At 39.4% G+C, this 13,569-nt stretch overlaps 1 protein-coding gene across 1 annotated transcript in view; it reads right to left on the reverse strand.

The window, feature by feature from the left end:
- Positions 1-13,569, reverse strand: part of PARN (poly(A)-specific ribonuclease) — a 173,095-nt gene that overhangs the window by 2,152 nt on the left and 157,374 nt on the right. The window contains exon 23 of the mRNA XM_054589602.1: positions 7,354-7,547. Within this exon, the coding sequence (XP_054445577.1) occupies positions 7,354-7,547 (194 nt within the window). The remainder of the gene's footprint in view (positions 1-7,353; positions 7,548-13,569) is intronic.

Consider the following 13,569-nt stretch of genomic DNA (forward strand, 5'->3'; position numbering starts at 1 on the left):
CGCTGTTGAACATGCAAGCCTTGGGACCTCAATAAAGACTGAATGGCTCCTCCTGGGAAGTGAAGATGGACTGGAGATGAGCCACGTGAAAAAGATGCACACGAGAGAATAATAAAAGGAATAAAGATTAAAAAACAAAACAAAGCACAAACATTCCCCTGCCCGGAACCACTAAATACGGCAGGTGGCCCATCATGAGACATAACTAGCCTGAACTTCTCGCTCACTCATTCAAACAGTACCTATTGGAGGGAGGAAAATAAACGTCAATAAGGGCATTTTTATAATTCACATATCAAAGAAATAGCAGCCAATTAGCCTTTATAAAGGTAAAGGTCACAATGCCAAATATAGGGAACTAAAGTAAAGTTGCCACCAGTGGGGGAAAGATAAATGGCTAAAAGCAACTGCACTGCCATACTTATAAGAGCACCTACCGTTGGCTGGAGGGGAATCCGTGTGAGTGTGGCGGCACACACACAGGAAGCGACTCCGTGAAGAGCTGGTGAGAAATAATGGAAAAAGCTCTGGAGTTGGCCAAGTCTGGCCTGGCCATTTTATTAGCTGGGTGACTCTGAACAACTCTCACAGCCTCATCTGTAAGATGGACTGACTACTACTTTATGCCACATAGGACTTCTGGGATACGGCAAAGTCCCTGGCACAGAGCAAGTTTTTCATGCACGTTAGGTCCCTTCTCCTTATCAATAAGGGTCTAACATTGAACACAGAAGCCAACAGCATACACTTAAAGAAATGTCAATTTTCAATGTGCAGCGGCTGAGCAAGAATGCACAGAGAGGAACCAGGGCTTCAGGAATCATCTAAAGGACACCCGGACAAGAGGGGAGCTGGAGGTCACTGCCCGTGTTCTTTCTAGTACTTTCCAAAAAGGGAGCATTGTAGACTGTCCAAGGATCAGTCTCAAAGCTAGTGGATAAGGAGCTATGATCAGTTTTCCAGCAAACTCATTTTCACAGCCATGTTTTACCGGAGTGCAAAGAATTATTCAGGAACAATTTTTCTTTTTAAAACAGATACTTAAGGACATCTGCCTCTGGCTATGATGGACCTCAATCCATACCTTGCATCATATACAAAAGTTAACTCACAATGGATCGTACACCTAAGTGTAAAACCTGAAACTATAAAACTTCTAGAAGAAAACATAGAAGAAAATCTTTGCAATCTTGAGTCAAAGATTTCTTAAATATGACACCAAAGGCATAATGCAAGAAAAGAAGTGATAAATTGGGTATCATTAAAATTTAAAACTACTACTTGAAAAATACTGTTAAGAGAATGAAAAAATGGGTATTAGATTTACTGGGGTGATCACTCTGTAAGTTATAAAAATGTCTAATGACTATTTTGTACAGCTGAAACTAATATAGTATTGTATATCAAGTTTAACTGAAAAAATTTTTTAAATGTGGAAATAAAAGAACTCTGTAAAGTACACAGAAGACAATGAGAGACAGAGAGAGAGAGAGAGAGAGAGAGAGAGAGAGAGAGAGAAAGAATGGAAAGCAGTTTGGAAGATTATGCAAAACATCCAAAGAGTTTATATCCAGAATATAGAAAGAACTCTGAAGGCTCAATAAGAAGAAAACAAACAACCCAGTGGGGGGAAATGAGCAAAAGAAATGAATAGACATTTCACCAAAGGAGAGATCTGGATGGCAAGTAATCACATAAAGAGATACTTAACATCAAATTAGTCATTAGGGAAATTCAAATCAAATCAAAGCAACAATGAGATACCACAATGTACCCATCAGGATGCCTAAAAAAGGACAATACGAATACTTGTCAATGTACAGAGCTACTGGAACCATCCTTCCCTGCTGGTATGAATGCAAATGGTACAACTACTTTGGAAAACAGTATGCCAGTTTCTTATGAAGTTAAACACAGACTCACCACATGACGCAGCAATTCCACTCCTAGGTATTTACCCAAAAGAAATGAAAATGAAAATTTAGTTCATTCGAAAACTTACACCTAAATGTTCATAGCAACTTGATTCTTAGTAGCTGAAAACTGAACAGTCTAAATGCCAACTGGTAAAATGGATAAACAAACAGCAGTATGTCCATACAGCAGAAGGCTATTCAGCAGTAAGATGGAATGAACCAGGCATACAACAACATAAATGAATCTCAAATTCATTATACTAAATGAAAGACTCAAAGGTTACCTATTATATGATTTCTTTTATATGATATTCTGAAAAAAGGCAAAATTACAGTGATAAGAAAGCTTATCAGTGGTTGCTGGGATCCCAGGGTGAGAGTAGGAACTCACTAGAACGGGGCATGAGAGAGTCTTCTGGAATGATAGAACCTGTCTGTATCTCAATTACAGTGATTGTTAAGTGAATTGTCAAAACGCATCAAATTGTACACCTGAAAGTGATGACTGCTATTGTACATAAATTATACCTTAACAAAGCTGTCCTGCAAAAGATATTAGGAATGTTATTTAAAAAAAATCCAACAAAATTTGCCCTGACCAGGTGGCTCAGTTAGTTGGAGCATCGTCCTGTGCACCAAAAAGGCTGCAGATTCAATCCCCTGTCAGGGTGCATACAGGAGGCAACTGATACATGTTTCCCTCTCACATTGGTGTTTCTCTCTTTCTCACTCTCAAATTAATTTAAAAAACATATCCTTGGGTGAGGATTAAAATTTTTTTTAAAAGTCCAACAAAATTTTAATATAAAACTTTATGCTGATAATTAAAATAATTTGGCCATGAGCCCTGCCTGGGTGGCTCAACTGGTTGGAGTGTCGTCCTATACACCAAAAGACTGCGAGCTCGATCCCCGGTCAGGATGCACGCTGGTGAGAGGAGAGGGTGGGGAGCCAACTGATGCTCCTCTCTCTATCTCCCTCTCTCTCTAAAATCAATAAACATATCCTTGGGTGAGGATCTTTAAAAAATTATTTGGCCAAGAGCTTTTCTTTTTTAATGGACAGAAAACAGGACACTAAACTGCACAGAACATGATGCCAATGATGTATAAAAATGACAGAGTAAAACACATTAACAGAGTATCAAGTAACTTTCTTCTTTTCTTCACTTTCCAGATTTTCAGAGTGAGCACATTATTTTTATTAACCAAAACAACAAAAGAAATTTAAAAGTGATCCACACAGTAGGTGATGGTTTCTTCTTATTTATCTTTCAATAAACTAGAGTGGAGAGGAAGGAACTCTGAAAGGTAAGACATCCTTCCCTCAGGTGAATCCAAAACAGAATCTAAAAACTACATAATACATTGGAAATATGCTCTGGTACACTTTTCTACAGAGCGGAACTCTGTATTCAGAAAGACCCTTCGGGGTGCCATAGGAAGCTTCAACTAGGAAATGCTCCTGTGGGCCTGGTGACAGGGCAGTTTCCCACGCCCAGTGGCAGGGCTCCCGCAGGGTGGCTTATGGGGGCCCCCAGAAGGTTGCCAGGAGGGCACAAAAATGCACTGAGCAAACTGCCCCCCGGCACAGCGCAGCACACTCCTCACTTCCCACATTTAGTCTGGAAACCACATTTTAACAGAATAATTAAAAAGCTCCTTGGGAGGTCACTGGCCTTTCCTAGCCAGGTCGCTGAGGTGACCAATAGCAACAACTGCAGATCTTGTTTCTGAGACTACGGAGTCCTGTAATAGCACAAGAAATTGCTGCTCTAAGTAGATTCTGAACTTTCATAATGATTAATCAAGACTCCAATAAAATTCACGGTTCTTGGAAAATATTTAAAGGTCTAATGTGTTGCATTTTAAATGCAAGGGGGAGAAAGACTTGGAGCAAGGTCTCTATTATATGACCAAATAGTCAACAGGAACAGGCGATGTCTCTTGGTGTTCCCCCGCGACTGCTGTCTGACAGGGCGCCGATGCAACCTCCAGCTACGGGCTCTCCGGCATTCTGAGAGCGGCCAGCCCGCTCAGTGCCAGGACGCTCCTGTCGGCCCTGAGGCAAGGCGGGGGTTTCTCCAGGCCCTGGGGACACAGTTCACTCAGTCAACAAGAACAAGTGTGCTACGGAAGCCCACCGATTAGACACTGTCTGGGGAATATTTCTCAGAGATAGTTTATTCCAGCATAAGTGGCATACAGAATTGTTTTCCTTTATGTGCCAATTGAGAATGTACCTTGAACTACTCAGAGGAAAAATGTAGATAGTACTACCAATCCACACTAATCATAATAAATGTAAAAGAAGGGGACTTATATAATACATTTTCTTCCTGAAAATAGGATAGAAGCTGCAAAGTCTAAGAGAAAAATATTTATTCAGTACATAATATGTACATAAAATGGAAGCTGCAAAGGAAGGTGGTCCCTCGAATTTTTATCACATGACTTCATCATTTGAAAGTCTAGGTTGGTGATTGTTTCTGATCCAAAACAGCTGTCAGAAATACTCACCTTTGTACATAAGGACTCCTTTGCTTCCTCTAAATCTCACACACTGCAGACAGTGTGCGAAGTGCCCGCTCTGGGTCAGACAGCACCTCACCCTACCCCCAGCTGTATTTGACTTTGCCTGTTTGTAACTCTTCGGGCCTTGGTTTCCTACAGAAACTGAATGTGTATACCTTACCAGGCTTTTATAAGGATGAAACAAGGTAACAAAGGGCATTCCCAGTACAAGGTCTGGTGTGTTATTTAAACTTAAGTGGTAATTTGGTTCACTTTGTTATCTAAAAAGGGGTCTAATACTCAACTCTTCATGCACTCTAGATATTGAAATGTATAACTAGGAAAAACGACACTGTTTTGTGTGGGATTTATTGAGCGTCCTTTGTCCCAGGACTGCCACAGTATATGACATTCTATGGTGTTACTTTTTGCTACTTCTTCCTTGGAAGAGAGAAAATTCCCTATAGATGAAGCACTGTCTTTTATGTTTTTCATTCCTTCACTGAGACTGCTGGGCACCCAACACACCTTTGTGAATCCCTGAGTACCTGTCAAGATACTCTCCCCAGCAGAAGAGTGAAGACTTAATGCTTTTACCTGTCTCTGTAAGACTGACTGTCCCACACTGTACCATACGCTCTAATACAGTTCCAGCCAACACCCAAACTAGGCCCTCACAGCTCCTGCAGCATGAGAGTGGAACACAGACCCTTCACAGGGGCTGACCTTTGCACTCTCAGTATTACAGGCCTTTATTAAAGTAACTGGGCAATCAAAGTTGGCTGTTTCAACAGCTTTAGTACCTGATCACTTGACCTACATCCTGCTAATACTATTAGGACTCTACACAACAAACCAACTTCAGGATCCATTACACTTCTGCCCTGGCTCTGATGGAAGGTCTTACTCAGCAAGAGGTGCTCGAGAAGAAAACGCAATTCTCTCAAGTTCTCTAGTTCAATTAAAAGTTGTCAAGATGTTTCTCTCTTTTTTAGCAGCATTGACAACGAAGTACAAAATCTATCATTCTTTTTAGCTCACATCTTGTAGCAGTGACAGCTTTACTGTCAATGGGAGAGGGGGAAAAAAAAACCCTATTTTAATGACAGTATTATAAATTCAAAACCCCAAATAACTCATACAAAGTTTTCACTTAAAATGATGAAAGTTATAAAAGGAGCTAACCTATTAATGCAGTCTATTATTAGATATTTTAATACCTTTAAGATATGCTGAGATAGAAGGAAAAAACTGAAATCTTGTCCCTGAGAAGTAACAGATAAGCTGAAAAATTCAAAAGCGAATGAGATATGAAGGAAAGGATGCTCAGAGTGATCTCTAAAAGTTAAGCTAATATTTAATATTTAACATGTTGAGCAGGTACAATTGGCAGTGGTAACAAGATAACACAGATGAAGACTCAGTATGTTTCTGATCAAAAATTTCTCCAATCCTTATTTTAAGTAAAGAAAGGGAGGCAAGTAAAAGGAGACACTCCGCTTCAAGGAGACAGCTCAAATATACAATCCAGGTTCCAAATAAGAGTTTAAAGTTTTCATTTAAGTTAGGCCTCAGGTACAAAAAGCTTATGTGACATTTTGCTGCTTGTTTGATTTAATTAACCAATGAGATGCAAAAACAAACAAAAACAACAACAAAAAACTCCCTACAGTTTGATTGGACCACATGCCAAAAAAGGAATTAACTGAAACACAAGCTTCCTAGCTTGGGTATGAGTCAAGTTCCACTGCTCTACTACCTTCAACTTGATTGTTGGTTCTACTGAGCAGGGTGGCTGTCACGATGTAAGAGGTGAAGGGGAGGAATATTGGAGGTTAGGTTGGTGTCCCTCTTATCCAGAGTAAACAACAGTAACTGTGCATCCAAGCACCGACTTTCTTACGGGACAGAATTAAGGGCTCTGGGACCTTGGGTAAGTCAGGTAATCCTTTAAGCCTGTTTTCTTAATTGTAAATTGGCCCATGATGACTACCTCAGATACTTAAATTAAAGGATTTCTATTAAGCATTAGGTGCCTGTGCAGATCTTTGGCAAACACTCAGCCAGCAGCTGTAATTACTCTCCCTTTGCCTGCCACCTCACCAGGTTATGGCTGGAACTGACAAGCACGCAAGCCCCTTCCTCCCTTGTGCTCCAGCCCTGTATATATAGAGTCTGGGCACGAAGGGCTTAGTTAGGTCATGGACCCTCCAGAGCATAAAAGAGGAACAGAGAGGATGCGTGTTCCAGCTGCGGGCTGGCTAGGGCTCACCTCTGGGTCTGCTGCTTCTTAGTAGCTGCATGGGCCTGCATGTGCTTCTCCACCACCCTGTGCCCAGACACCTGAATCACTAAAACAAGGATGGTAATTCCCCACATCGGGGCTGTTTTGAGAATGAAGTTAAATAAGGAGAGAAAAAGACTCTTGTTACAGCATCTAGCACATAGTAAGCTCTCAACATGTGCTAATTTCCTGTTTCCTCTGCTCCTTATATAATTCTTCTTATGAGAGAAATCCAGGCTGCCTGGGTTTTTGTGGGAACAGTGAAAACTGCTACTGAAAATAGCACATGTAGGAGTACGCCTCTGTGAAAACTTAAATGTACATTTAAAATACGGAGGCTACTTTAAACACATCAGCAAAACCTCTAAACCATGGAGAAAGGCAGAGAAGATATCAAATGGACCAACCATCTATAACCAGGAGGCCCCTCCCCGCCACAAGCCTTCTCTATCAAGAGCCATGGCTTTTAAGGGATTCCTCAAATTAAATTAAATTGGTCCTAAAAACATCTGGTCCCGTGGTACATAATATGGGTCTTGCCACCAACTGAAACTGTGCTGTAATTTCTCTCACAAAATATGAAGTTTCGGAGTACTGAAGAGCACACAATTCTAGAACTTGAGAGCGAGCCAATACAAACCTGCTGGAGAATGGTCCTTCTTCATTCTTTTAAATTTCTTGGTCTTTTTCCTTCTTTCCGAGGGAGATTCTGCACAGGAATCTGTCTGCTCAAGTTCAAGGTCAGAAATCTCTTCTGATACTGTGGCCTCTACACCAGTTTCTGCTTGATTGGGACTCAGACTTCTTTTTCTTACTGTGCTGGTAGCTGTAACACTGAAATGCAAACAGTGAAACAACATGAAAGGTGTTAAGAGTAATAGGGAGACCAGCCTATAAAAATATTTTAATACTGTTAATTCTATTAACACTTAACTGGCAATCAAAAATATGGCAGCTGCTGCCTGTATGTGCAAGTTAAGACCTTATTATGAACTGAAGTCTAGGTTTACCCATGACAAGCTTATTCAGAAGAAAGTTCTGCATTATGTTTGTGTAGAGCTATATACAAATCTAAGCTGTTCTTAGTACTTAAATAACACATTTTTAAAGAAAATCCCTGGTCTCTATTTTGGTAGAGCTACCATAATGAAACAACAGTCTTGATGCCAGTAAATCGGAAGCTAGCACTGCTACCTTCATGATTACCTAACGGATACACAGCAGGGCGAAGAAATCTTGAGTCAGTTATCACACTGCTTATGCACTTGAACACACTTCCAGGGTGTACCCCACCTTCCTAACTCTCTCCTATTCCAAAAGGTGCTCAATATGTGTAATTAAACCCAGCTTCATTTTTAATGTTTTATAGGATTTGACATGTTGAATTAAATCAGATTATATGTCCCAATTTTTCCTTAAGAAAATATGTTTCCTGGAATATAACTTTATATAAACAGAGACCACATGGCTAGTGTGAGTTCTGTCTCTTCTAAATGGGTCTTATAAATAGATTTTTTTATTACAGCCCCCAAGTTACAAAAAGCATTAAAAAATCAAGTCATTTCACTTTCAACATTCTGCTACCTAAGCGTTCCCTAGGAAATGAACACTTTTCAATGTTACATGTAAAAAACAAAAAACAAAAAACACTCTGGCTACCTAAGTATATAGTATTCTGGTCAAAACTATATAACCTGAATGTAATCATGAAGAAACACCACACAAAACCCAAATGAAAAATATCTTACTGGAAAAAAGTGTATGGTGGGGCTGGTGTGCTTCAAAAATATCATAAAGAAGACTAAAGAGATATGAAAGCTACATGGGACATATTATATAGACTGAATCTTACATGGGGGGGAACCTTAAAGATAACACTAGATCAGATAAAATAGATATGAACAGTAGCTTAAATATCATATCAATGTTAAATTACCAAGGCTGGTAACTACGATAGTTATGACACAGAATATCCTTATTTAGAATATTTGGGGGTTAAGGACCACAATGTATCAAACTCCCTCTCAAATGGTTCAGAAAAAATAGTGTTGGTGGAGGGGTGGGGGATGGGCGGGGAGGAGAGAAAAGAGAAAGGGGGAGAACACGATACGGTGTGTGCACAGAATAAGCCGCCCTCAGTTAATGATTTAAGTTCTGCGACTTCAAACAAGCAAACTGATATATAATGAAACCAGTTTTACCATAGTCTAACTGATATAAACAGAAGTTCCAATGGCCTCTCATCAACATTATAATGAAACAATATTGAAAGAAATGATAGAGGGAGGGAGAAAGAAGGAAGAGAGAGCATGTGCACAGACAGCAAAACGCAACTGGAGCAAATTGTTAACAACAGATGAATCTGGATAAAGTATATATATACACATATATATGTTCTCTTTATAATATTTTTAGGACAACAGGTCTCAAGGTCTGGGCAGCTCGAAATGTTATTCTTGCTAAGTGTTAAAATGTAGCACAGTATTTTGCAGCTGCAGCTGCAGCAGCAAACAGGATGAGCTTGAGAGGAATTCAACAAGGTAAGTGTAGTCAACTGCAAAGATGAAATCAATGTGTAATTGACCAAACAGTGTATATAAACAATGGGTAAGTCTTCCTTTAAAGAAACAGAGCTTTGAATGAGTCCTTCTCTCCTTTACTTACTCCAAGTAAATAGAAATATCTTGAGACAATGTCTTGAATACAGCACACCAAACAGTGAACTCCTTGAGTTCAGCAACAGTATTTGTGTGACATTTTTGAAATTTGTAATTATTTTCAAAGTAAAAAATTTATTGAGAGGCATGATGTATGATAAGGAAAAAGTATATTTCATTGAATATCTTCTGATACCCACTATGACACCATCCAGGACTGAAGTGTGTATGTTTATGAATAATTAATATATTTCACACCCTTGGAGTCAGCCACCAGTCCCCGAGTCCTGCTCCTTCAGAGCAAACTCATCCCCTCACCGACCAGTATTCCACCAACTTAATAACCGTCTCCCCCTGGGCCACCCTAAACAGCCCCCAGTTCTACCCATTTCATTTCTACCCACCACCAGCCTAGCTCTTTCCTCATCCACTGCTCAAAACAGAATACTAACTGGCCCGACTCTCCCTCTCCTATTCCTTCCCGTCTCCCTCCCCTTAAAATCCATTCCTTCCAATGTTGCCAAACTTCTCCCAAAACACAGGTTTCATCAAGACGTTCCCATCTGAAACACTCCTATGGCTCTCCACTACAAACTAAAATTAAACTGCTTGGCATACCATCCAGGAATCACTGTCATCTGGGTCCCAACCTGCTTTTCTAGCCTTATCTTCCACTAGGCAGTTGAGTTGCAAAGACAATACGCATTATCATATGCATTAACCTCAATGAATCCTATTACATGTCCTTTCCCATAAATCCACCATCCTTTTAGAGAACTTATCAGTCTCAATATACCCTATGTTCCCCATGTCAGTGTTGCTGTTTGTGCCGGGACCCTACTGCTCATTTCTTCCTGCTCAAACAGAACTGGCCTCAAGAATGTTCCCCAATTCCTCTGCCCAGGGTTCCTCTCCTTCCCTGCTCCCCATAACACTGGGTTTGTCTATCTCAAGGGGCCTTTAAATCATCCATCATTATTTATAATAAATAAAAACTGTGAACAGTGCAGGTGTCCATCAACAGGAGGCTGGATAAACAAACTGTGGTAATAGATACAATGAAATACAATGCATCATGTAACAGTAAGGAACTGCTGGTATTTGTAAAAACAGATGAATCTCAAAAACATTCTAAGTGAATACAGTTTAACAGAAAAGAGTATTTCATAATTCATTTATATGAAATTCCAGAAATGCTTAAACTAATCTACGGGGGAAAAAACCCCCTCAGAAGACTGGAGGATTGGGGGAGGGGCAGGCAGAGCTTGACTGGGTGGACATGAGGGGACATTTTCTGAGGTGATGTTAATGCTATTTCTTTATAGGGCTACGCTTTTGTCAAACATTAGGTGGATATTCTTTAAACATGGGATTGATTGCTTTAATTTTAGCATTAATTATCAAATAACGACTTTGTAGGCATTTGCTGGAACACATCATTTTTATCCTAACCATAGGTTACTGTGGTATTTTTGCCCAACAAGACCCATGAATCTTTGTTTCCTCTACACAAACATCTGAGAGTCTACTATACTTGAGACCATGCTACAACAGAATCTTGTCCCTGGAAGGTTCTTGTTTTTATGTAACTTTTAAGATTACAAAGCATTTTCATAAATATTTTCTCAGTTATTTTGGAATATATTTCTTAGTTCCTAATGTGTCATTTGTGCTCTCAAATAATAATCCTTTGCTTTCTAGGAAGGGCTATTGTTTATGGGACATCCTGCCTGAGAAAGCCCTCAGATATGTCTGGATGAATACATTTCATATGTTTGCATGTTGTGGGCACCGAAAAAGATACCCACTAAGAAGGGCTCCTGGTGGCTAACTGGGGTCAAATTTTAAAAAACAAAGCCTAGCAGCTATTTCTGCACAAGGGCCTCTCGTGCAAAATGCACTTCACAGCAAAGCCTGCAGTGAACTGACTGCCTGCCTGCAGAGTGTTTCTGCCATCTGAGCTGGCCCTTATAAAGGAGTTCCTGGAATCCTATTTCAACCAATAGGACTGAGGTTTTCCCCACCAATCACAACTACACAGCTATAGCGCCATCAACATCTTCACTAACCAATCAGAGCAGTTCCATTCTGACCAACTAGGAAAGTGTATTTTTGGACCAATCAAACTGCAAAGACTTCAAGTCCTTATCTGTATGAGGACAGACCAACCCTACAGATGGAGTGGGGACTTCTGTCTATATAAGCCACCTCCCATCTGACTCTGAAAGCCCACTTTCCCTTTCCACTGAAGACTGTGTTTCCCCACAGCTGTACTGTTTGAGCTGTTTTGCACTGAACAAAGTTTCCTTTTTCACTGCACCCCAAATTGGGGATTCCTGTTTTGTTGAATTGGCACCAATGACCATGAGTTGACAATATGTATTTGCATATGTATGTAATATGCATACCAACATAAAATCTCAACTATCATTCTTTAATAAAACTAAAAGCTATGATTGCACCATATTTAGCTTAACTAAAGTGTTTTAGATCAAAAATGGTTTTTACTATACACTGGTAACCAGATATATGAAGTACTCCCTTTAAAGTTTTCTTTTTTTTTTAATCCTCACCCAAGGACATTTTTTCACTGCCTTGAGAGAGGGAGGCGGAGGGGGAGGGACACACAGAAACATCAATTGGCTACCTTCTCCTACACGCCCCAGGAGTGGAACAAACCAGCAACCTGGACATGCGCTGTCCAGGGATTGAATCCACTATCCTTCAGTCAACAGGGAAACAACTTCAACCAGCTGAGCAACAACTAGCCAGGGCTAAAATGTTATTTACTGTATTTTGCAGTATACAATGCACTCCCACATGTAATGTGCACCCATGTTTTTGGCCCAAACTTTTCAGGGAAAAAATCTTTCGTTTTAATTCAATTATTTATTTGTTTGTTTATATTTAGATACTTGTTTTTTATATTATAAAGGAATTTTAGCATTTATTTTTGAACATACTATGGTACAAGAAATTTTACATAATAATTACAAAACTAGTTACATTTTAATGCATAAGCATAAATAAAAGAATTAAAAATATTTATATAGATACAGAATTAGTATTACCCATGTATAATGCTCACCCTTATTTTTCCCTCAAAAATTTGGGCAAAAAGTGCACATTATACATGGCATAATATGGCATTTATACATTTTAAAGATACAGTTTTGTGTGTGTGTGTGTGTGTGTGTGTGTGTGTGTGTGTATTATGTATGGACGGTCTCTCTCTTTGCATGCGCGAGATAGAGAGAGGTAAGATACTCCTGTACGGATTGATTTCAAAGGTCAAAAGTCAAAATGAGATCAGGCAAAACAATCTCCCATTAGTCTGAGTTCATTCTGCATGCAAAATTATAATGCACAAAATAAGCCATTTTATAAGGAATGTGGAGAAGACATTTAAATCCACTGAAGTGGTGACTAGTTAAAAATTAAATGTGTCAGACACAATTTGGTGTGTCAAAATTGAACATTAAACCTTGATTAGTATTTATAGAGGAGATGCAAATGATAAAAGCCATCCCGGTTATAATGAGTATCAGGTCAAAATTTTGCTCTAAGATATTATTAACAATGCAGCAACTACATATAACTTCTGCAAAATTCTTCATTAACTTCTTCCTTTTGGTAGAAAAAGGGTTTGCTAATAGAAAGGTCACATTCACAAGCTCCTTTTGTAAAATCACAAAAACCTGGCTGCTCCATGAAATTTCTCCCCTCTTTATTTTAAATTAGGGTATTATTTGCATGCAATGAAATTCACATATTTTAAGTGTACAGATTGGTTAATTTGAGGAATTTTTTATAACGATGTGTGCACTACAACAATCAACATATAAAACAGTTCTCTTTCTCTAAAAAGACTCCTTGTGCACCCTGGTTGGTGGCTCAGTTGGCTGGAGTGTCATCCCATGCACCGAAAGGATGAGGGTGTGATTCCCAATCAGGGCACATGCCTAGGTTGCAGGTTCAATCGCTGGTTGGTGCACGTATAGGAGGCATAAAAACATTTCCTTGGGTGAGGATTAAATAAAAAGTATTAAAAATAAAAAGATTTCTTGTGCTACTTTGCACTCAATGCCTCTCCCAGCAAGTATAAATCTGCTTGTAGTCCCTATAGTTTTGCTTTTTCTAGAAGCTGATACAAATGAAATCATACAGATTTAGCCTTTTGTGTCTGACTCTCACTTAGC

The sequence above is a fragment of the Pteronotus mesoamericanus genome, unplaced genomic scaffold, assembly GCF_021234165.1.
Source record: "Pteronotus mesoamericanus isolate MK-2021 breed Mesoamerican mustached bat unplaced genomic scaffold, CSHL_Meso_final scaffold_167, whole genome shotgun sequence".
Taxonomy (NCBI): Eukaryota; Metazoa; Chordata; class Mammalia; order Chiroptera; family Mormoopidae; genus Pteronotus; species Pteronotus mesoamericanus.